General features: G+C 30.7%; 2 protein-coding genes across 2 annotated transcripts in view; one reads left to right on the top strand and one right to left on the bottom strand.

Annotated features, from left to right (window-relative positions):
• The window catches only part of LOC131851785 (dual specificity tyrosine-phosphorylation-regulated kinase 2), a 159126-nt gene that overhangs the window by 35598 nt on the left and 95851 nt on the right, over positions 1–27677 (bottom strand). The window lies entirely within an intron of this gene.
• On the top strand, positions 682–7601 carry LOC131851794 (uncharacterized). Its single transcript, XM_059202350.1, has 2 exons — positions 682–889; positions 6781–7601. Exons 1-2 carry the CDS (start codon positions 848–850, stop codon positions 7318–7320), a joined length of 582 nt encoding a protein of 193 aa, XP_059058333.1. The 5' UTR covers positions 682–847; the 3' UTR covers positions 7321–7601.

Below are 27677 nucleotides of genomic sequence, written 5' to 3'. Positions count from 1 at the left end.
ATATTATTTAACATTTATTAATATATTTGTATTATTACATTACATTTATGTTGATATGTTTTACGAAGTTAAAATATAATATTGATTTAACTTCACAACATATCTCGGCATTGCATTGGTCCATTACTCTGTGATATTACACAGTTATTATTATTTCCAAGGATTTTATTATACCATAAAGTACAAATTGACGAATTAGTAATTCGAATAAATAATAATGGATACACAATCAATTTTAGTGGCAAGTTCGTATGAAAACTTTCAAATTGAAAAAGTCCTAAATTCCATTGTCAGTTCAGTATGTAGGTACTTCAATTCAGTTTAATTAACTAAGTACTGTAAAATTAAAAACAATTGGCATTTCTTAGTTAAATGAGACATTTGTCCTATTAATATGTAAATAGAAATTTTATCATAATACAGAAAAATAGCATAGGAAATTGAAATATAAATGCCCCCAAATTCCTACTTATACTCACAATTGTAAGAAAAAAGAAATTAAGCATGTACCACCCAGAGGCACTTTTAGACGGTGTTCCTCGAAGTACCTGCCTCTGACATCGCGTTAAGTGGAAACCACTGAGGAAGCGTCTTCCTGTAACCCGCCCTCTTTCGCGCAGCCTAAATGTGCACTATAAATACAAGTCTGAAACAAATTCAGCTTCAGTCGTTCAGGGAAGAGCGCAGGGAACGTGTGCCAAACACATACTACTCCCGAGTGACAACGTGATTACTCCCGCGTCTAACAACATTACCTAATACTATTTCGTAAACTTTGACGCGTGCTAAAATAAAAACTATCAACTGTGTTGTGTTCATTTGAGAAGGGATTTTTTAGTGCCTCAATATGTTGGACAAGTCTATCCTTGGCGGTAGTTGGGAAAGCGTGGTAAGTAACTTACATTAAGCACTTTATTATGAAATGTACGTATAGCCTTAGATTATTACAATAGGAGTACCTATAGATTTTATTTAATATCGAAACATAATATGATTTATATTACATATTATTACTTAACATAAAGAATAGTATAAAATATAGAATAATAAAAACAATAATTCATAAAGCATTTATTACAATCGTGTGAAAAGCACTACCATAAACAACTCAATTTCACGTATCTGATTCCGGAATACGGTCTGTGGACCGGCTGGCGACTATTACGCAAAGTGCATGGCCAGTTTAATGTGCTTAAAAGGCAACTGGCTTGTCTATGCTCGCTGTCATTGAACTGCAGCGCGTGCGTGCCTCGTGTTTGAATATGGAATTACGTCTTTTTGTGGTAAAGCTCTTGACATTGCCGCTCTTGGTGCGCTCGGTTACTGGCTGTTTTCTATTCGAATTCGAAATTTAAATTTAATCTACATCAATCGATATCCCGCGTTTGATTAAAACGTTCGATACTAATCATAAAGATTGATATCTGAGGTTTCTAATTTAATACAGCTTAAAGGTTATACCAATCTAGATCGGTTGCAGCCTTGACAGCTTTTAATATTAGGTAACTAAGACTATTAAATTGAGATGCTTAATATCCACTTAATTTTAATTTTAATTGTGTTATAAAATTTAAACCAGTTTATCAAAACCGAAATAGCGACAAAATTATAAAAAATACAAATTATGTAGTTAACAACACAATAACTTACTTAAAGAATACTACTAGTACGTTATCGTACACCATATTTATTTTTTATATAGGTGTAGTTATGTTAGATTTATATTGCATGGACATTACCACTAATGATTAGTGGATGTAGAACATTAACAAGTTCTTTTTATCCCTAATGACCATTTCCCGCAATCGTGAAAACTAAGCCAACCACTTTATTATAAAATGTTCTATTTGTCTATGCGGGTTTGATTTTTAAATGGAACTATCATTTTAAACCTTGCAAAATATATTTAACCGGTCATTAAGGAGGACAATAAAAATAAAATTAGAAAGTGTTTGTCATTTGTAACACAATGCTTTGTCATAACATCTGACAGATGTGTCGATTGTAGATTCGGGTTTCGCATTCGGCATTTGAATTCGCGAACTGGTCGTGGCGAATTTCGTGCACTTTCACCGACTCTAATATACCTAAACTTGACATGTTGGTACTTAGGCGTTTTCATGTTGCAACTAATAGCTGTCATTGGTCGGTAGTTATTCCGGTTTATGATTTCGAAAGCTGCGACCGAGAGCACATAGATCAGATAAATACAAATCACGTTTTAAAAAATGAAACGAATCGTGGAATGTGATGGATTAACGTGGTCGCCTGTGTCATCGTTATAAACGTTAAAACACTAGTAACATACGAAACTGAACATTAATTTGTCAACATCTGGAACTAACATTTTATTATTTTTTAAATTAATACCGAATTTTTCTAGGGCATCAAATACATGGCATTTTAAACAGCATTCAATTTAAAAAATACTATCATATTAACATCAAATGATCACAACATTTCTAGAAGAAAACCAGTATAATACCTGGTAGTAATTATAATCTAAATTATCCTACATTATGGATGGATGATTGAGTATAGAATGGATAAATGATGGTCTGATCTCTAAAAGATCCGTGTCCAACAGTGGGATGACTTATAATGACGTGAGCTGAAACTGGTCATGACCGCATTTATATAAGTTATTGAACTGTCTTTAGTGAAGTATCATCAATGTGCTACGTCATAATAGTGGCGCAATGTTAATATATAAAAAAATTGATTACTCATAGTAAAAATGAAGATGTTAGGGAAAAATGCGCGTGGGCACGTAAACGGTTAGTCAGGAAGATTTCAATGTATCATTCTTAGTACGTAATAACTATTTTTGATTGTCTTTGAAAATTTGGAGAACGGTTAATAACTCAATCATATCCTGAAGTAAGTGGGCAATAAATTATTATGACAGGTTACAAATGTATATTTGGACACATTAGTACTAAAACTCCTTGCTTGAAGTTTAGTTTGCGTTCAGTAGTTTTAGCACCTTTCACAAATAAGGCCACAATTATGCAAGCTGTAGCTTACAATGATAATACAGTTAGTGCTAGAAGAACATTATAATTTTTTTAAGTATTGGACTCTTAGACTCTTGGCCGTAAAAATACAGCAGTTTACCTCACTTGCTATGTGTATTGAACTGAAGAATGTAAAATACAGCCAATTTTCCTAACAATTCAGATATAAAAAAAGCCCTGACTCTGGAGTCTGAACATAATTAATAAATCTTTTGTATTATAAAAATAATAAATAAATCTTCGCAGTCTAAATTATTAAATCCTATTGGACATTTTCGGACACTTATGCACATTATATTTTGTTATCTGTGTCCCTACCATGAATTTCATTTGCCGAAGACATACCACGCAAACAATAATATGAAGATTGTAATTTTATTCCTATTTAGTGAAGTCGGTTGAGAGGTACACGTGCCAGGTTACACGTACGAGTATACAGTTCACATTCACTCTATATTTATACTATTCAATATCAACAATAGACTATCTATAAAGTACACACACGAATATAAATTGAATCTAGAAATAGCAATACAATTGTATAAATCACTAGTCGTTACACGCGATTTCGTCTGCTTTTTTTAGAAACAAGTTAAACTATATCCATCCGTTTAATTTTAAAAATGATTTATTTCACATAAAAGATAATCTATGTTCTTTGTTCTCGGAATGATAAAAATAGACAGTCAGTCTTTCATCGTATAGTATGGATTAGATATATTACCACTATTTATTACCCGTTCCTATCAACATATACATTTTTTTTCCTTAAATACTTACGATATAAAATAAACCTAAGTTCAAATTATAGTTTTCCAGCTTTAGTACTTTTAACTATGTTCATAGTCGGTCAGGAAAACGACTTTATAATTATACATGTGTAAATTACCTTGATTGCTATCATTTTGAATAAAATTATAACAATTAGCGTTAATGTGTTTCTATTAGTACAGTACTTGAAAGTTCAGCAGCATGCACGTCATTGATGACGTCCTTTGTTCATATTCAATCAGTTTATAAATATATCGATGATCTCGAAAAGCACTTAAATACCTACGTAATTCTGTTTACTGTAGGTAAAACCTAAATGCCAAAATTAATATTATCGATTGTCCTTTACTGTTTATTAAGTGTATTATATAAGATTATAGGTGCATACAATACATCTTACCTGTTAAAGATGTTTGTATGTTCTCTTGTTTGGATGATACTTCATTCAATCAAAATATGGTAATCACTTAAATAAAATCTCGGGTAATAAATAGTGACCAATAAATTATAATTGTGACAGTGTTTACATAGATAATAAGCATGAGCGATGTGACCCAATATCATTAGTAGCTTCTTATAACGCAGTGGCCGATTAGCTCTGCTAATTGCAGATAACAAACTGGCACAGAAATAATTAAGACTTGATTAGATTTTTACCGAGGTAGACTTCTATCAGTCATCTAGTTGGGTACTGTTTCAACTATTTTATTCATCAAGCTGCTTGTTTTTAAAATGTATTGTTTAAGAATGAGGAGAAGATAGTGAAATTACAGGGTGTTAACTTAGTACTTCTGAATGGCAACGACTGAAGGCGTCACGCGCACGGTCACATGATGTCAGTAGTGCTGTTCATGTATATAGGTGACTTTCACCATTTCCCATTAAAATGGGCTATGAGCTTCTTCGTCATTTAAAATGTGTAAAAAATGTGAAATAGAGTATTCAACTATAAGATCTATGTGGTATGAAACCAAATACAAAATCTTTAAAGAATACATCTCATCATGTAAATCTACTTAAATCTTTACTAATGTGCCGTTTCAATATGTTTGGAATACGTAAACATATGCAACACGCTAGATAATAATAGAATTGCATTGAAAACCCTCAAGTATTGTCCAAAATAACTCGGGACAAATTTAACTGTCGTTATCACCTTCAGTACTATAATAACGGATCCACAAATAAACCAAACTATGCACGTCAGTTCAGAAATACTATACACATTTTAACGCAATATTACAACACAGGCCAATGAAATAGGACACGATGTAGAAACAACACAAGAATAAGGTACGCGCGTGCAACCTTTTATATATTTTTAATATATTTTCTATACATTATTTCTAAAACCTGTTTTATATTGTTTTCAGTGTGTCATTATTCTTAAACCTTTATATATAGCGACCAGAGATTTTTTAATAATATAAATTCGAGTAGGAGCACTTGTAAATAATGAACACGCCGTCAAACTCACCCAAATTAGTTACTAGATGAGACAGTCACAATGATTACCTGAAAATAAAAATACAAGGTTAGGTGTTGCAAAACATTAAAAATAAAAACTAACGCCACCTCGATATGGGGGAGTTAATTTGCCATCTTAATTAGACCGTGTTAACTAACTCTGCTAATAGAACAACTATTTCAATGTGACCCATTTAACGAGGCGACCCGAATTCGCAGTGCACTGTTATTTTTTTTACGGTAACACATTAAAAATAATGTTACACAACACTAGCTGTCAAAGCCCAGAGCGAAGCAGATTTGTCGTGTCTACAGTGACTGCAGAGCGTCCAGTTTCTTCAAGGTGTAACACTTTGTTCAGGAATTAATAGATAAACACTTTAGACAATCAAAATACAACACAACAAATGTAATGTCTTCAGTGGTTACATTACAATGAAAGAATCATTACTAAATTGATCAGACATAGTTTTACGTTACCATTTTCTTTAGATTTAAATAGACAAAGAAAGAGTTATAAAAATTTTAAATAAACAATTCATTTTATGATGAAATTAAAGAAAAGTTATATAATTTACTATCGTTTAAAATACATCAAATTCTAATGAAATCCAATAATAAACAGTCTATTTCTGTTTGACCTATTATCTGACCAGTGGCCGACTACGTTGTGGAATTTCAAGAAAAGCCCCATAAAATATTGCACAATATCAAAAGACTTAAAACTAAACACAACGTAACAAAATGACCACTCTAAGGTTGTGCAACGAGTTTACAACGAAGTCATAAAATTAAAAAGCTTTTGTAGTATAATATAACTGCAAACATAAATATTTTAGCAGCAGACGTTATCAAATATTTCAATTTCTATATTTGTTAACTTTTTAATTGTAACAAGTCTAATGATAAATCATTATGGCCCACATAATTATTTACTATAACATCGATTGTAAGAACATGTTCTTTATTGATTATTATGACAGAAGAATGCAATTAAATTTAATGAGATATATCTGTAATCATTGATTGATCAAAGACCTTCCCTTGCTTCAAACAAACACAATCATACCTCGTTTAAAACGTAAATCACATTACAAACTATGCGTTTTTTTTACAACGGGGCCTTGATTGATACCTAAATCAATTTTAACGATTGTTCTTCAAACCGACTTCCTGACATCTCATAGTTGAAGAAAACACATTTTACAAACATTTGCCAATGCTTTCCAGAGCGATCAAAGCATATGGCGGGAACGACAGGTGGTGGTAGACATGTGGGCACCGTTTAAAGGGCTCCAATGTCGAACTAGACAGGGACAGAACACCAAACAGCTGATATTAGAATGAGACAGCCTAGCCGGCCCTAGAATTACGTCTATAGAGTCACGTACGATATTTATGTTATTGCTACTTTAAATAATCCCAAGATCTCTAATAGTTTATGAGACACTACGGAACATCGAAAATGATTTTGTTTACACACGTTTACTGCTTTTATTTGACGGTATATTTCATCTCGTTTCAGGTGTCGAGAGACGACTACGAGATTGACTACAGTCCGAGTCCAAGAGGGTCTCCGTTGAAAGACACATCCAACATTCAAGATGAGCAGCCTTACTGCATCAGCCGCCATAATCCTAATAAGACATTCCGTCGCGAATCTGTCATCGCATCGTGGAAGAGTTTGAAGAAAGAAAGGGAGCAGGCATTGGGAAAGCGTATTATATATGTCGACGCTGATACCTACCAGGATTACTACGGCAGGAACAAAGTCAAGCGATGCAAAAGTGAAAGGACTGCCAATGCTCCTAGGGTTCCGAAGAAAGTAAAACGCACTTATTCTGTACTCTACAGGTATGATCCTAGAGAAGAAAAAGTGGTCAAGGAATATAAGTATCAGTTACCCAAAGAACCAGAGGCGCCAGTTCATACACCTTTACAGAAATCATTTTCGGAGCCGTTCCTGGGACCCGAGAGGATACCAAAGAAAAAAGTAAAGCGTTCTTTTACAACACTGTTGAATATTAAAACCAAATTCCTTAACATTTTTACGTCAAAGAGCTAAAATACTTAGGTACTTATGATAAGAATAGTTGCTCAATTCAATGCATTTTGTACATAGGTAGATATAGTTTTCTATAAGTGAGGTATAAATGTGATGATCTAATCAGAATTTGGCTTGAGTGATGATGGCGTGTTGAGTGTTACGTCAATTGTGCAAATTATGAATTACTCAACAATATTAATTATAGTTACTCGTATAACATCAACGACGTAATATATGTAATATAGTCATTGATACTGCAAAACGTACGGAATGAGAAATATCCGATACGAATTATTTATCTAAAATCAAATGTTTTATAAAATATTTACCTACTTTAGCTAGTTTAACTATTGCTATTTTACAAATAATAATAACAGTTCAAAAAATGTCTTTATTATTAATACTATTAAAATCTGAAATGCAATGCCTGTAGACACATTTAAAAAAAAAACATTAATATGAATGTTATACATTCTCAGGTAGTTCTCAATTCACGATATGTGATAATCACATTTCGGCAGTTTAACTTCTATACGAGAACCTTCTTAGGAATCCTTTTATCACTAATCAATATCTGTATTGCATTAAATTGCAACATTTTGTTAAACAAAAATGAATTGTCAGTCAGAAAATGCTTATTGAATGTAATTTAATTATAGCTGATATTATGATAATATGTGATATGTGTGTTGTGATAGATTTATTTAACCGAAATTGTCTCGGAATTGTATGTGGTCATTTAGAGACTGCAGACGACAGGATTTGGTATACGAGTACTAGAGTTCCGAATTAACCAGTCAAGAGACAATTTAACATGTCCGCTTCATTTATATCGGACATTACAGAACGTAAAGTTAACTATTATCTATCTATACTAAATATTGTCGTTAGCAGATACCTTTACTTACAATAACTTGATGACGATAAGGTTAATATAGGTAATAGGTAAGGCAGTTTATCCATAGCAGCTGATTTTTATAATTGTCAAAAATATATAAAAATCCAATATATAAAAAAACTGCGACTTACATAAATTTTCCTACCAAATAACAAACTCGTATAAATGCATCAATGCAATTTTATTGTTTAGTTCATAATACTTGTTTGTGTAATTGTAATTCAAATAAATAATGGTATGATATTACAATATGAAATTTTATATATTTTTAATTAAATATACATTAATTACATTTATAGTTTTCTCATATCGAATGTTCCATTCCTATATATTGTAGATTATTTATAACTTTAATGTACCTAGTCAGTAAGTATAAGCTATACTTTAAGTAGACAAATACTTAAAATATTATAGAATATATCATATCTTAGTTATATTTGATAAATACCCTTACAAATAAATTCATAATAATAATAAAAAGTTTGATTACTGTATTCATTACAAATTTATTATATATATATATTACTTATTTTAAATAATTGTATAAGTGAACAATAATTTATGTAATTAAGGACCATAACTTATTCAACTGAATTATTTTAAAACAATAAAGTATTTTTAACTTGAGTCTGATATTTAAATTCAATATAATCAAATTCTATGTCTAAACTAGTATTAATTTGTACCCATATTATTAATGATAATGAATTATTTAGTATACTACTTACGCTAATTAATACATAATTTTCCTAGGATTCATAATACATACTCACATTGCAATATATTTGACGACACTAATATTATTAATGTAAAATGACAGTACGTTTGTTACTCAATTACGTATGTACTGGCTGGTTTCGAATAAAATTTGACGTATTACAATATGAAAAGATCGGACAACAACAAGGGTTACAACTAGTTTCATTACGAACGTAAACAATGGATTATTTAGGATATTGATAACTTGCAATATTATTAGGATCTGTCAAATACTATAATTACGCCATAATAATATTTGAATAGTTTAATTGTACCAATGTAGAAACAATCGAGTATCATAATAATAAAATATTATAAAAAACCGTGTCAAGTGCAACTGTGGGCCCGCATAGCAATCCATTGTTCATTATACTCGTATTACTGAAGGCCCACAGATATGCTATTGTGAGAATATTTAAATATGCGGGGCTATTTAAAATATTATAATAATTAATAAAAAAAAGAAGAAGTTACAGTCGTAACATTAATGTTGGTGGTAGTTTTGATTTTAAAAGGTGGAATTGATAAGAGTTCACCTCAGACGTGACTTCAGAACAACTTACTAATAACAGTTAACGAATTCTATAAGTAGTTGACATCTGATATTACACTTTAAACTAATAAGTAGGCATATTTTACCAACCCCTACTAACATAATAAATGCGAAAAGATGTCTGTCCGTCTGTTACCTTATCACAACTAAATGAGTGAACGCATCTTAATAAAAAACGTAGAGACAGATTGATTGTATCACGAAGATAGATTTCAAAAAGTAATCTAAAAGAATATGAATAGAGTATGATTGTATTAAAGTAAATCAAAAGGTGTTTAATAAATATACATATAAAAAACTCATACTCATAAATATAAATTATTGTACCGTGCGAGGCATCGAACCAGCGACCATCGGAGGTGTGGTGTACCACTACTACCGAGGATGTTAAAAATTAATACAATTATTATAAAATTTATAGCACTAATTCTATCTAAGTCTTTGTATCTTTATATCTTTTAATACAAATTACCTATCCGTCTCTCGTTATATTTGAGGCAATTTATTCTACAAGCGTGTTCACTAATCGACATTTTAATTTAAAAGCCCCAAAGTCATTTGTGTTGGGTATGGACCTAATTTTAAAAAGAAGAGGATTTGTTTGCGGTCCCGCCTAAAATGACATACCTTTACAAATGAAACTTGGAAATGGAGAGTATTTAAGGACAGATTTCAGCAGAATAAATTAGTGACTTCATAAATTATGTACTTACAGTAAGTATAACAGTGTAAAACATGACCTAGTTTTTCTTATTAAATATAACCGCCTTTTATATATAAAATGGGAAAGCATTAGCAATAAACGTGTATACACAACATAATCACAATAAATTGTCTTGGTTTGTTTGTTTGTGTGTTTGTAATAGAATAAAATTATAAATAAAAGGACAATATAAAGATCGTTGGGATTATGGAATTATCGATAATGGGTATTATTAACACCAGTACAATAAAATAAAGTAGAATAAAAAAAAAATATTGAGTCTCACACATACAAGAATAATGAAATAAAAAAAAACGAACTACCTGATTTTAAATTGTAACCGTCGCCTATACAACATGGTACCGTCGACATCACCTAGTCCCATCTAGACCCTCAAGTATTACCATTCCTAAGGACTAAAGTCCCATGCCCGTACTATGGAATCTCTTTTATTTTCTTCATACAGAAATACAGTTATATATATACAAAGCAGCTTAGCGTTGAATTTACCACGGGCTCATTTAAGCTAAGTCATAATCATCCTTTCATCCTTCACAAGTGCGGGCGGGATGTTCAGATGTTTGGCGAAATCACAGAAATCTCCAGCACTAATGAGATCATCTATACAGAATATCAATATATATTCGTGAACAAACCCGTTGAGTGTATTATTAGAGCCGTTGATTAAAACAAACAGAAACCGTGAACGAATATTGTACAAGCACGAAACAATAACGATGCCTGTAGGGATTTAGGGCAATGACATGCGGAATTATCCTTAAAGTGGGCGTGGGTGGAGAGGCAGCGCGAAGCACGGTTGCGTGCCCCCTTATATTACGTAATTTATAAATTCATGTACATTATAGTTAGCTCTTCATAACTAACTATTGTGTCTATTGAAAGAGATTTTCTAAATATAAATTGTTTTGTTCACTTTCATAGTTTATTTCCTATACCAGACCATTCAAGACGAGAAAAATAGTCATCAGTATAGGTCACCAGTTTACTAAGCAAGCTAGCTTTGTAAACTGTTTCGATTGAAGCATGGAGATAAGGCAGTTAAATTGCAATATGAGTGGTACCAAGGATGTCACATGATGATGTGATGTTCATGTTGCTGTTCATATATATATGCATAGATGACGGTTATGACTTACCAAAAGGCTTAATGTTTGCCATTAATACCAAAAAAATAGGGATTGCTCAAATGAAATAATTACTTTAGTTTCAGTACTAATCTATAAAAGAATCAGAAATAAGTGATCTGTTCAAAATATTAGTTCAAGAAATGATAATTTGTATTCTATCGAAAGTATGAAGAGTTGAATAGGACATAAAAGTATTGTCATAGGAAAGTGATATAAATTGGTTAAGCTATCTCTGAGATTAAGGTACACAAACATGGAAATAACAGACAAAAAATCTAACAATCATTTATTTTCAATCATTTTATTGGGGTCAAATCTTTTTTTTTATAAATATATAAAAGTAATTTTAAACACACAACCACTAAACCAAACTCAATACCACACAATATGTGGTATTCATTTCTAGTTTCGTACATAATAGTTGCTATAAAATCCAGGAACGTAGCTACTAAGCGAAACGTTCCCGTACCGGGCGCTACCCGTGGGAATTGAGAACGATACGCTTCGAAATTTAAATAAATAATGACTACGCTATCAGCCCTCTCTAGAGTTTGGTTGGTCATTTTTCATGCAATATACTAATTTCTGTTCAATATAAAGCCGCAGGCAATAGAGTCATATCTTTTTTGAATCAACATACTAATTTCTGTTCGATTGCGATAATTTTAAAGCCAAAGGCAAAAAGAGGAATATTTATTTATATTTATCTGTATATAAAATAGTAATTTCAAAATGGATTTTGGATGGATTAGCATATTCAGTAATATATACAAACAACTCAGGTCTTATTCTTTTCAAATGAGTTTGTATAATTAAATTAGGGAGAATGTGCTATTACATATGCTATTTTTATTCATAACATTCGCTTTAGCTTGATTGATTTGACTGACTTCTACCTTGTCCTATCATCTTCCACTCTTACTTTGCCAACGTATGTTTATTTGAATAAATGATTTTCTATTCTATTCTAATAAAATGGTAGTTTCCCCACATCCGGTTAGCAGTGAGCTTATTTGGCATTACACTTACATAACTGAAAGATCTATGTACTCTACTATACTACTATCTGTTCGTGACTACGCCCAGTGCAATATACACAAAACATCGAGTGAGTTACATATACTTTGTTTAGCACTAAATGACATAAAATAAGAATATTTCCAACTTTCATATTTACACTATCAGCTGATAAGTGACCTGCATAAGGACCCCGATATATTTTATTATCGCTTGAGAAGTTACGACATCTGTAATACAAGTATAACGTATTACACGGATGTGAACTAAATTGTTGGTGAGAGATCACATTCATTTATCTCGGGTCGACGCGGTCCAGTGTTTAGACAAGTTGATGGTATTGTTTATTTGGAACTATCAGATCGATATTAACTAAGTCAGTAGGTTATATTTATATTCATAAATGGCAATATTAACTTAGCTACTATATAAATATACTGCTTATTGACACAAAACTTAATACAAATTAAATAGTATTTATTATTCAAAATTATTCAGAAGCGAAAACTTACGACTAAATACTGACTAACTAGATTTAAGTTAATTTACAAAAACTATAAAAACATATTTTTTTACGCTCTCCGAATTCCACGGTATAATTGCATCTCCAGTATTAATAAAGACATAGGATACTATATCTTACTTACTTATCTTACATGAAACCGCCTCTATTTCTATTCAATAAGCCGTCACGATCCCACCTTGAACTTAACCCTTGTAACTTAACTATAACTTAAGCCTGATTTATAACTTAACTGCGTTGACATGATAACATTGATTAATTGACTATCTGTCGTCGACTTCCCTATTCTGTTATAACACATGCATTTAACAAGTTAAAACTCAATTTAATACAACATCAATAAATTTATAAATGCTAAACAATAATAACAAAATTTTCGAAAAAGTGTAATTACTTTGATGATTCTTTAAAGAATCCATATTATTCCATTTTTTGTTGGTCCTGCATTCATTGTAGATGAAATGTATTTTATTTACTTTGTTAGATTGTTGTTGTTGTTGATTGTTTATAATGAAGATTCCTATAAAAAGTGTAGATCCCTACACTTTTTATATAATCTTAGTGCGCGGTGTAAATATAGTATACAAAAGTAAAATATGTATATAATAAGTAAAAGTAAAAGGCTCACAATATGACAACACCGCAAATTTACGAACAATAGAAGACAAATCACACTATCTTTCTAAATATAAAATTCTAATAGCCACGTCTTTTATTCACAAGAGTCAGATATAAATTTAACCATGAAGTTCCAATAAAAAGTTTTATCTACTACTATAACTTATGCATGTATCTGCATATCTTAAATGTATTCAAAATAATCATTATAATTTGAGAACTTTGTACTCGCATATAATGTGAGTGGCAGCTAAAATACTGATAAAATAAAAATAAAGTGTAAGATGTCCTCACACTGCAAAAAGTTCCGCACTATAAACCTAAACAATTAATATTTAGGTATTACTAACGGTGCCCGTTTTCTCATTGTAACATATGTGTTATTCTGATCTATGAGTTATATTAGTGTAGTTTCTTTAAAATTCATTCAGTAGATTTTTGCGTGAAGAGTAACATACATTCATCCATCTACACTGAGATACTTCCGCGTTATAATATTAGTAAGTAGTAAGATTAGGTAGGTAATTTATTTTAGGTAATCAACAGCTTATATAATAACATACGCATTGTTTAGTATTACATGATTTGTAAAGCCAATAACAGTTACCCTACAAATTTATCAAAATGTGCCGTTAGAATGAGCATTATCAATTATTATGCATTTGAAAATTCTAAGTAGTAATATAATGTATAACAACGTTATGTTTGTAGTAGTCCAAAGAGAATAAATAAGTTGCTAATTTCTAAACAGATGTGTATTATTTTAAATAATTAAAATATTATCTTAAAAATGGAAGGTCAATTTAGCCAGGAAGTCCATTATAACACTTAATTAATCTGAACCTTACATTGAAACAAAGTTGAAATGCCAAAATATTTTTTAAATAAACTTTGACCTAGTAGTTTGTGTCAAGGAAATAAAAAATATTTATATAAAATTTTCTACTTCCATTCTATGTGAAGGTGGTTGAGCCTAAATAAAAATCTGGCCTTCTTTTTAGGACTAAGCATGTGCGAATAAAACTAAGGGTAACGTCAATTTAAAAATGCAGAAGGATAAAATTACAATAAACAGTATCTGATAATTAAGACAAACAAATACACATTGTATTGCTACATGTTAAAATTATCTACATTTCTTTCATATCGTAATTATTATCTGTACAATATGTATAATAATTAATAACAATCGGCAGCCGAATTAAAAGCAATGCCAATTGATAACGATTACAACAAGAAAGGTCAAGGATTGCATTCAATGCAACCGTCGTGGCACGATAATAATGTGAAGATATATTTATTTCAGCTACTGTTTTATATAAGAAGTAATGCGTAATTCTAACAAAGACAATATTCAACTACTATACAGCTTGCTTTGTAAGAAGTGTTGCGGTTGAAGGGTGAGATATGGCAGTCAAATTATGTATAACAGTATAGGTATAAAATCCTAGTCCTCCGAAATGGCAACGCATAAGCTATACCACGGGCATCACATGATGACCTGATATTGTAGATGTTCTGTCAAGTAGACCAACAGTTTGTATCGTATTATACACAAGAAAATGGATTTGTTAAAGAACAACAATTCGGATTAAGAAATCATTACGAAATTTAGTATGTGCATTCAGAACAGAGGATAAGCATTTAATAAGGGTAAGTTTTATGTAAGGTAAGAGGATAAGTTTTTATACTGTTAATCATGATAAATCACAAGCTGAAAAGATGTAAATACATACATACTGACAAAAAATATAATATTATCAAAATTATTTATAACTTTTTTACTACAACAATTCATATTTCGGGCTCTTTATCTGGTGGTACAGTATTATGAAAGCAATACAAAATGCTTTTCATTTATGTGATTGTGGCATTAATTACATTCATGCGTGCAATGCCTTAGGAAATATATTCCGAGATGAAAATTACTTGTATTCGCGTTTAATAAATCTGTTACCATTTTAATATTTGGTTATTATCATATAATAAAATTGTTTCTTAAGCCCACTAATATTACAAATATCAGAGTACATAAATTTGGATGTTTGTTACTCAATTACATTTACAACCTGGCGGATTCTAATGAAATTTTGTATAAATATAGATTATACCTCAGAATAATGTGTAGAAATTTTTCTTGAACTGACATGGACAGTGCCGCGAGATACAGCTAGTTGAAAATAGATGCACTTGTAGTAACAATACCAATTAATGTCAACGAATAAAAAACCTGTACACGTTTAGACACAAATACAAAATACACTTGTAATGGATGTTTAAAAAAATTAGAAGAAGAACAGGGAAATAAAAGATGATAGAATGATTCATCATGTATATTGAGCTGGGTTTAAAATTGTGAGTCACCCAAAGTGGCTATTTTCATTCCCTTTGGGGTTTTCAGCAGAGACAAAATAATACCTACTTGTATCAGACAAAAAGTAGTGAGTCTGAAAGTAGCAGACCATTGGGATTATCATTTTCGACAATTCAATGTCATCATTCTAAAGGTGTTTTACTCCTGTTTTGGTTCTCAATCTTCATACAGTACTATTGTGTGTTGGTTTGGGTGTTTTCTTTATACTTAACATTTTCTATCTATTTACAATAGAGTAGGTTATCACATAAAGGAAACGTGACACCTCTGGTGTTTCAGGCGTCCATAAGCTGCAGTAACCATTTACCAACAGATGGGCAGTATGCTTGTTGGTACCATTGGAGTTCAAAAAAATCAGTTCTCCATATCAAACGCTATGTAACGATGGCGCTAAATATCATCTCAATATACTTCATTTTTTCTCATAATATATCTTACACATTATACCATATTAATCACCTTGTTAATCTTAATTAATGTTCATTTGAACTATTAATACAAATTAATCTGATGGTGCAATTTAAAACTTAATAGCATATCATATCACCATTATTAGTGTTGTATTGTCGATTAAATTATTGAAGTACAAGGTTAATTAATCGCACGGTAATAAGGCATTATTGTACTGCTGTTGACATTGACTTAATAATAGACGTAAAGGAATCGAACCTTGGTAATTCGTGACGAGATAGATTGCAACACGGCGTCACTGTAACTTCAATCATGGTTGTCATTGCTATTACGTTCTAATTTTTTAAACCATATTGTTGACAATCAAGCATACGGCCCATCTGATGATTAAACTATATTCAGTCGCCCCCAATTGAAACTAGTTGAATTGATTTCAGATATTCTCATGCTGTAATGGTATTTCCTACTAGAAAATATAATATGGGGATAATTCCAGGTCAGTTAGTCGACTGTAAAGCATTCACAACATAAATACAATAATTCTGATCCTGAAGAATAATAATAGCCCAGGTAAAAGGATATTTCTCTATATATGTTACGTATGTATTTACAAAAAAATGTATCTAAGTATATCTATCAGTTGTCTAGTACCCATAACACATAACTCTGCTTAGCTTAGAACTAGATGACGCTGTGTGAGTTGTGATATTATTATTATTAAAAGATATATGCTGTCTATTTATCTGGATCTCCAGAAGAATTATACCTATTCAATGAATTATTTAACTATTTGAAAGATATATATTATTCAACCCAAGCGAAGTCGGGACTGACCGCTAGTGGTAAGTAAATAACCTAAAATTGGCTACTGCCGCTTCGGCTAACTTACAACTTTGTCTGCCTATAATATACTGTAACACTTATATTGGAAAAGTTTTAGAGGATGCCCAATAACAGCGATAAGTTTGTATGAACTTGTATGTGAGATATTGTAACACCATACGAGTAGTAAAGTATAAGTTCCTACGTTAATACATTGTTTTTATGTATATCCGCCAAATTATGACATTATAATCTTCTACTAGATACATAGGGATACCGTTCATAAAATACATATGTTGTCTTTTTTAATTTAGGAATGTATATGAAACATATATATATAAAGACGGCATGTGTTCTCACTAAAAGAGTATTCAGAGACATTTATATGTGTCAATATTATGGTCTATATATACCTACTATTAGTAATATTTTATAATCTTTATGCATTATATATTTCTGTCAAACAAATTAATGCAGTGCGAGTTCTATGTACTTTATTTAGGTTTGTACAATAGGACACGATAATGTTACATTTTATCAACAGGTCATAGGGGCTTTCAAACACAACGCTGTAGTTTATAACATATTACATCGTATGCAGCATATGGATAGTCATTAATTTCCAATGTATGCATTAAAACAATAAGGAGCTGATTAACTTATTATTAATTAATAAAAATAATAATTATGATTATTATTTATTTTAAGACAGTATTGGCCAATGCACGTACGCCAATTTCATAAAAAATGTTCACATTGAATAAATTAAAAGAAAGTTACAAAATTGTCCTTTACATACCTGATAAAAAGTCTTAAAAAGAAGCAATATTTTCATTGATATTGTTAAACTATCTGAAGTATTATTTATATATACCACAACAATCCTAAACTTAACACTCAAAATTATTTTTACTAAAATAATACATGCTATAGTATACCTACTCTCGTTTATTTAAATAACATTTAACTAAATTTGCATTTTTATAATTCTCACGGCTTTGTATATCAATATATCCGTTTTTAAATAAGTTACAAATTAGTTTTGATACCTAAAAATACTGTGAAGGATATCAAAAATGGTAAGATACTCATAACAACCGAAAGAGATGTAAGTTATTTTTACAAGGTCTATAAAATTGAACATTTTACATTTTACAACGTAACCTCATTCCGAAAAGGGAAGTAACAAAACGCGAATTGTGAAATTTGGCAGGTTAGTCAGTTGTTAAATGTTTATAATGTCTATAATATTAATAAATAATACAGATATATGTGAACCGGATCGAATATGCGTCATTTTGTTGGTGAGAAATGTTTTTATGTTAATATTCATTTCACAAGCGACAACATAATTTAACTTTTCATTATAAACATTTTAAGTGTGAACAAATTTTGCGACAATATATTGGGCAGAAGTTTTTAACGAGGCCTTTGCACTTTGCAACATTATATAACCAATTAAATATAAAGCTTACCACAACAGTATCTATAGATTGCTGCAATTGCACCGTATATTTACCTGTAAAGAAAAAAAAAACAAATATAGTACATACTTTATCTTACACTTACTTTTATTCATTATTATAATAAAGAGTTGTCATTATTATTAATGTATAATAGGTTCTATTCTTCTGTACGTGTATTTGTAACCAAATTCCACCTAATAGGCTAGGCAGGTTAATAAAATTTGTGTATATATTTTAATGAATTCCTGGATGGTATATATATATATATATTTTTTTTTTTCTAACGTAGATGACCACTTTATATAGAATTCGAACAATATACACGTATGTCATTGGACTAATCAGGAATACACAAGTAGCGTTCCTTGTCAATCCCTTAACGAATTGATTAACTATAGTTTAATAAAGCTAATTACATTTTAATATCTACTATTCTTTAATAGGCCTAAACTATAGACATAAATTGATAAATCCATAGATTGTATAAACTAAAATACGGGTGGGTGTGACAGAAGACCTTATTCGACGCGGTCACAAATATTAAATGAATAGTAGTGAATAACGAGGAAAAAACCTTACCTAATTAAACCACCTCAATAAAAATAAATACACTTATACTTCTAATTACACAAAATATTATTAAATAAGAATTAAAAAGGCTGTATCGCAACTTTGTAATTAACTGCTTATAATTATTATGTTTTGAAATATAAATATTAATCTTACAGTTTTTATCATCTATAATATTAACGTTAGTGTATTGATTTTAAAATCATTATAGCCTCATTTAATGCTATAACACACTTAACTTGAATAGACTTTAGTATAGCTGTTAAAGTCTATTGAATGATAATTTATGGTGATTTCACTAAACCCGTTACCAACGCACAAGCGTCATAAAATATTAGATGATGATATGATGCGATTAATATTAAACATAAATATAACTCTAAATAGTGTATTTAGAATAGATAACATATAAAACCAGCAATATCACTAAGAATATACCACAGATCCTAAAACTGGAGAATAACGGCGATACGTTATGGAGGTTTATTGGCGAAATCTCAGCAGTATAAAATACTTTGTTCTTTAAGACTATGAAAACTGAATAGTCTGTAAAAGAAAAGGTTTTAAAAACATTACTTATATTATAAACCTAAGTTATATTATAATTAACAATACATAAATAATAGTTATATAATAAATGCAGATTTCATAAAAAAATCGTATTCTACCTGCTGAACATATTATAATGAAATTCGGTATCGCATACGTTTGCGATATTATATTACTATGTACACAGTTATTTACTTCGCTAGGTAAAGTAAAATAAACTTTATTATAAATAGCCGACAGATCAGAATCAGATAAGCGTCTGTCTGTACCGCACGAGAATACAGAATACCCGATCGACGACACGACGTTCAGACTGTCTGGTCTCAAAAGCGCAGACAGTAGAAATAATGTTTTCAATATTACATTCAATATAACAAGGATCATTTCACTTTTTAAGAAGAGAGCGTGAATCATTACAGATTGCATGAGAGAGACTGAATCAATTGCACTTTGTGGATTTGATTTAAAATTCACTAGACAATAATCTTTTGACATTTTGTAGATTTAATGAATACCTACTTGTTTCTGTGTAAATATTATTGTATTTTAAAGTCAAGATATAGTTGTATGTAAAGTATTTTAACGATATCTTTTTATGAGTAAAATGCAATTACAAATGTACAGTAATATTATAAACTCGAAAGACTGTCTATTTCTCGGTCGGACCGATGGTAATAAAACTTTTCGAGGAAATAGATTACATTACAAGTACCTGCACTTATTTCAAAAAACGGAATACAAAGTCGCTGGTTCATCTTGCATAAAATTTGAATAATACAAGGTTTACTATTAAACGTATATTTTAGAGTAATAAACTTTTTATCTAAATATTAGGAATGCCTCTGCCTACCCTATCTGAGGTTACGGTCTTTAAAATACATAATATTATTTCTATCCTATGAATCATATCTATAGGCACCTACAGACAACAATAAAAAAGATTGGAACAGGCGTCGCGTGACCTTTCTTGGCCTTGAGGCATTGCTATTACGTCTACCTGGGCTACCCACTTTATTTTCTTAACTGTACAATGGAAAGAATAGAAGTGCGATGTCATAAGAGAAATAATATTCATTTCGCTATAATAAATCGTACCTTCACGATTGATATCCCAGATGGAGTAGGCAGAAGAATTTTCAAATGTAGACTACGCGACTTATGGGTATATTTGAATCCAACGGCAAATCTACCGCCAATAATTTATTTCTTTAATTAATTGTTAAGTTCATACAAAAGCCATACAGAATTAATATTTTGATTTAACTAATCATAACTAACTGTATAAGCAAAATGTAGTACTATTGCCAACTTCGATGGTATAGTGGTTTAGTGCACTGTCTTACTATCCGGTAGGTACAGGTTTGATCATCACACAATGCCGTTTGCATTGTGTCATGAGTGCATTTATGAATACCTAATACTTTGTATTAAACAGACTGTTTTTCTACATATATACACACACAAAAGTAGCTAAATGGGTCCATCCGTTGCCTAGTATCCATAGTAAAAGCTCTGTTTACTAATAACAATAATAGTGAAACTTTTCATATCAGTTTAAAAATATATTTTAATAAAAAGAAAACAATACCCGACTGTAATTTCTTTCGACATTAACTTTGAATCTTTGCAATTACTAACCAAAGGCAATATACGGACAAGAAAATAAATCGAAAGCTGCAGCAAATGCTTTCAATTGGAAGGCAATGTCTAGTCTAGACCACTAAATATCTGTCAGGGTAACGACGATGCTCCAGCACATCGTTATATACTTGATACCTTGAACTCTCTACGTGAGAGCGAGATGTTATTCGAATTTATGTCGTCTCACTCCCACCTCGTACAATGACGTATTCAGCTTATGGCCAATTCGCATAATACAGGTTGTCTGGTCTTGAATGAGTAATGTTTTACAAGTCTGGACAAAAGGATTGAAAGTATGTTTAGCATTATTTAATTTAATGATATTGTAAGTATCAAAAATAAGTAAATAGCATGTGAATAGGCTTATACTTTCTATTTGGATCATTATAACAGTTCCAGGACTGTATATAAAACATACAGATAATACGATTTAAACAAAATAAATTTCGTTTTCCCTAAATAACAAACAGATGTCTACTCTAAAGTTAAGAAATACTGTACCAGTACCACCTGTACCAGTAGGTACAATTGTTGTTTTGATTTCTTTCTGAGCCCTCTTGGGGATTATACATACCTATACAATTATTACCGATTTATATTGAATAGTCCTCCCTAGTCACAATTATGTTATTATTGATATGAAACTCAAGTTACTACGGAAATCCCAGTACAAAGTACCCTTTCTTAGGATCGATCGAATTGAATCGATTAAGTTAGCTCTAATTACTAATTTTCTTTTATTCATTTAATGACAGAGTTACTTTCATTCACATACAATATCCAGGGGCTGCCATACTTCTAGACCACATCAAAATGTATTTGGTACACATATACAAAATACACTTGTTCAAGACCATCAATGTCTATTTTCTCCACAATCCAGAATCTTCTTTTCCTCACTTATCCTACGAAGGGTGAGAAATCATATACGAAGAGATGTTAAGTAAACCTTGCGACATTATATTGCAGGAAATGACAAAAGAAATTTCGTTGCCACTGTTTTCTGGTTGGCGCATTTATTTTGAGTGCTTGGGAATCATTACACCCGGTTACCACGTTCTATGTTAAGAAAGTGAGAGTTAATTACATGAATTGGTTTATCCATAGCTCTCAACTGTATTCTTTAGAAGGTGAAATTTTGGAGATAATTACTGCGAACAGTATGTTTTAAACCGAGTTTGAGACTGGTTTATGTTCAAGTTAGATTTCTTACAAAGTAAACAGTTAAAATACTAAAAGAATAGTGAGTGGCAATGCGCCGTAACCTGCAGTTGTTTATACTTTACATTACGACAAATTTACATGCCGACATAAATATGTAGATTCCGCGTCTGTATTGTAAATAAATTGTAATGTAATTACTTATAGACGACTGTTTTTGACTCCGAAAAAGTTTGAAGACAAAATATCTAAATAGCTCTAATTTTTAACTTTTACATAAAAGTCGTCAGAAACATGTTTAGAGCACTAACAGAAAAACACATGGTATTTTAGTATAGCCGTGAGGGTTAGGAATATTAGATTTATTGTAAAAACTTCCTGATTTGCAATAAATCAAATAGCTTTTGCAACATTAAAGCAAGTAGTTTACTGTACTCATAGTCTATCTGTAAGTTTGTGGATGAATTGAGGTCTATTTTCATAGAAATATAGCTGTTACCAGGCACTTTATCTGCTTTTTTTTGATAAAAGATATTCTTTGATCGTCTATATCTTCATATCAAATTTTGTTAAAATCATTTCAACCGTTTAGTCGTGAAACGGCAATAAACACAGACTGCCGTTAATATTAGTATGAATAATAAATTTATGATCTTTTTAATCAAATACAATATTACGTAACGATCAAAAGCTCAACAGGTATTCAGAGATGTAAACAGAGAGCGTTATAGTGATCTGATTGCAAATTAGCATAACAAAGACAGTAAAGTCGCTGCGTTGTTTAGATGTCGGCGCGTCTCGTCGCGACGCGACGGTGTAATTAAATTCTTGACTTACGCTCGTCGTTAAGGTTCACGTCAAATACATAATTAACTAAGCTGTTAATGCCTACGTAAGTTAAGTCCGGTAATTACTACATTGACTACACGAGAGACAGTCTCTATTTTTCTTAACCAACTGAGACTGTTGAATTAAAAAATAAGAAGTGCATTCTGACTTCAATGAGTTATTTACACATTGAAGTCAGAATGTACTTCTAATTTTTCTTCTATTCTTTACTTGCAATATACAGAATAAAGATATAAATAATATATTAAATTACTATATGTATAATTATGTAATGAATGGGCTCACAATTTCACCATCTCAGATCTTCTGCATCCTCCTGTAAGAGGGTATAGGTTATCTATGAGAAGTATATACAATCATAATTGTAGGTTTAGTACATCTTCACCGGGGTAACAACCCCAGGCTCGCTAGCTTGAAGCCTCATATGGCTGGTCTTCTATTCACAGAGTCAGATCAGCTTAGATACCTACATGTTGACGAAACCTTCGATGACGAACCAAGTGACAGAAATAATGATGGAAAATATCGTGTATGACGACGCGTTAGAGTATGTACAATAACTTATAAATATGAAGTGTACAATACAAAGCGACTGTCCTTCCAAACAAAGGAACAGGCATACATACAAAGAAATACAAGCTCCTGGATTATTGCCAGGAGTGCCCATACCGACAGACACGTCATTACGAGATGGACAACTAACTTTAATTAAAAAATAGATCAGTTGCATCCTAAGATAGCAGTAAATGTAAACTTTAAATTTACATGTAATGTAAAACCGACTTTAATCGTGATAAATTGTTTAAGAACTAACATACTAAAACTCTAATGATAAAAGGATCATTAACATCCGCTCTGAATCGACCACGATATTATGATCAAGAATTTGATTGAATTACAAAATTGTTAAAGAAAAATTAATTTTTGTTATTATAGTATTATTACATACATGTGTATTGTTTTTCATTTTATTATAGACAGTTAGTTGCGACTTCGTCTAGAACATAAATATATCTAATGTTCGTTCTCGTGTCATATTTTATCTACAAGTCCAATTTATATCTTTAAAAGGAAACAAAGTGACCGAAAATTTGCGCATTTACAATATAAGTATGGATAAATCCGATCGTGGTTGTAAAATAAAACAAAACCTCTAAAAGCAAAGTACTAAAGACACATCTGGTAGCAATTTAAAGAGCATTGAAGCTGTGAACAAAAATATACTTTTGTATAGAGGGTGAGGAAATTGTTAGTAATGGGACTGGTAATCCCATTGCCAGCAATGTACTGTCAGGTTGACCTCTATGTGGTTCTTTTGGAAACCACCTTAATAAACTGGAAAACTGCATATACCATTAGCGCTGACTGGTTATTTTATCATTTAAAATAATAACTTAACTAGGTATTATTGTTAATCTTTCAACAAAGCAACCCCAAAACAAAAAAAAATTATACATTAGAGCCGGAAGCGTTTTATTTACTTACATTGATGATATACATCGATGCGAATCATTTTTTTACCAAGCGACACAGTTCCTATGCAGTCCCTTGTCCCGTGGGAACGTACGCCTTCGTAACATTTTTTTTCGATAACCACTTACCAGTTATTGCCTAATATTTTGATGCGCGTTTCCATTTTCCAAAGGTATGAGGGTAGAATTTTCGTTTTTATAACTGTTTTAAATATCTTTCGCTATTACAAACGTTTCACATGAATAACATTTGAATGAAAAATATGACTTTTAAAATTGCTTATTAATTTTATTTGAATAAAGATTTTTCTATTCCTAATATACTGGCTTGTACTAGCGATGTCGTCGTCGTCTGCCTATTTGGGATATAAGATAACCTATAACCGTCGTCTTGATAAAATATCTTAATGCAATTTGATACGAAGGTATCAAATTGCATTAAGATACGTACAGTCGATTGGTCGTGTAAAGATAACAGAGGTACTTTCGCATTTATAATATTAAATACATATTTTACCTTACCAATAATAATAAATCATAGTTATATGTTTGTTGTAGAAAATAACAATTCTAAAAATAATAAATAAAATATCAATTATAAAACCGTTATTATCTAACATTTGACGACCCAAATTATAATATATCGCCCATTCCTTTATATTTATTTCATATAACAAGTACATAGATTATATAGTTGGCAGTATTATTATATTAGTAATAATTAAATGTTATACATATTCATAATAAATCTCTACAAATTCCATATGACAAATTGTCAAGAACAATATTAACTTTTATAAAAAAAAGTTTATTAATATTTCAATCACTATAGTGTACTTTTAAATTCCATATTTTCAACAGATTAAAGCTCGTAACAAACAATAAGTCTTGATTATTTTTAAACTTTCGTCTGTAAATTATAACGGACCGCACGTTGTCAACAATGGAAACGCGAACGAACAAATCATTGTAAGTACTTGGTTATTCTCCCTTACCAAATAACTATTATATACGACACGAAGGGTGCTTGTTAGTTTATTATATTGTGTTCTGTAGTCGTTTAGTAGGAAAATAATACAGTATTGTTAAATTAAATGAGGGTTCATAAAAATCGACACTATACTGTATAAATGATGTTTTTTTTATATTTCATTTTATTACCATGGTATGATTTTGCTAAATCTTAGATGTTGTCTTTCAGCCGCTTCATAAGTCCTTCAGCGAGTTTAAAGTGCCATCTGCACTAGCCCTCTATTGTCCACTGAAGTTGTAATGCCAGCTGTGGCTGCAGTATTAGAGAAAAAAATATCCAGGCCAGCTGCTTCATTTATTTGACCATAATCATCAAGCTTCATAACTTAAAATATTAACTATAGCTAACGATCAATCAAATGGTGTGATTAAATTTTTTTGCTGTCAACATGTGTACCCCACTCAGAACAATATGGTAGTACATCAGTATCAGGTAGTATAATACTATGTCAGTCATATTACGATTCTTGCCTGCCATTCCAATAATAATAATATGTTTATTGAACTAATATTTAGTACAGCCTTGACAATATTCTTACAAAAATAAAATTGTTTAGTAAATACAGCAGCGTTTTGTACACGTTTAGTTTATAGTCAAACAATTCAAATAATATTAAACAACAAACAAATAAACGACATAGTACAGTAACAAAATAAATTTAAGTCCTTATTAAATGCATGTTGATGAAACAATTATTAATTCAAAGTAGTTAGATAATAATTAATGATAAAAATAAACATATAGTTTGTATGTTATTTAAACAATAAGTTTATATAAGTATATAGTACACACTATTATACAAGCGACAGGTTCACTATGGTATTGCATATACGACTATTTCATGACATGTTAAATTCTATAATTTGATCACGAACTCACTTCAAATTATATGTAGTTATAAAAGATTTCGCAATTATGAAGAACTTCGACATTATGCAAAACAATTAACTTTCTAAATATGTAGCTATTTTTAAAATATATAATTGTTTAATTGTCTTTTACGAAGCAACAATTTAAAATTATTTTTGTGTAGTAATGAAATTTGAAATTAAAATATTATTTAAATAAATTGTTTTAGTGAACGACGCAATTAATGTTGAATGTATTCTTATTTAGGGATTTAGGTCTACTATATATGTTATGTTTTTTTTAGATATGTACAGAATATATTGAAACACATCTAAGACATGTATTTATTAATCTAAATGTTTCTACTCTGCGGGAATCGAACCCTCGACCATCTGAAAATAAATCAGTGTGTTACACCACTGAATTCTTGAAGTCGTCATTATAAAAATGAGTAATCGAGATGTGTAATTAGAGTGTGTTAGAACATGGAGTTAAAGATTGCTGTGGTCGGTCGACACGTGATGTTATCACATGTGAGTTGAGAACAAAGGCTTTATTTTTTAAATTAAGTCAGGTGTGCACTATCGTGAAATAGCTGTTTATCACATTTTTACTTACAACAATAATAGAAGGAATATCGGGAAATCCTTTCTTAGTTCATGCTTTAATCATAAAAACTTATAGTGAAAATTTCAAACTTTTGTGTCCTAATAACACAGGCTATTTGTTATACGACATTCAGTCATATAACATTAGTCAGTAGGCATAAAAATAAAATAAAGAGGTATTTAATTATAATAAAAAATTAACGCTAACAAAAGGAAAACTATCCATAACACCATGCAATTAAAATCAGTTTAAAATTAACGCAAGCATAATGTAACACATAATTCCATTTTGCATTGTTGTAACACAGCTTTTTTTTATAAGAACTGTAAGTACTACAACATGAACTTTCG

The sequence above is a fragment of the Achroia grisella genome, unplaced genomic scaffold, assembly GCF_030625045.1.
Source record: "Achroia grisella isolate CSIRO2021 unplaced genomic scaffold, CSIRO_AGI_Agris_v1 utg1174, whole genome shotgun sequence".
Classification (NCBI taxonomy): domain Eukaryota; kingdom Metazoa; phylum Arthropoda; class Insecta; order Lepidoptera; family Pyralidae; genus Achroia; species Achroia grisella.
Note: the sequence above shows the minus strand (reverse complement) of the source record. Positions and strands in the feature narration are given on the sequence as shown.

Coding starts and splice junctions, on each gene's coding strand:
- LOC131851794 (XM_059202350.1), top strand. CDS start 848: ATGTTGGACAAGTCTATCCTTGGCGGTAGTTGGGAAAGCGTG. Junction 890..6,780: donor GCGGTAGTTGGGAAAGCGTG/GTAAGTAACTTA, acceptor ATCTCGTTTCAG/GTGTCGAGAGACGACTACGA.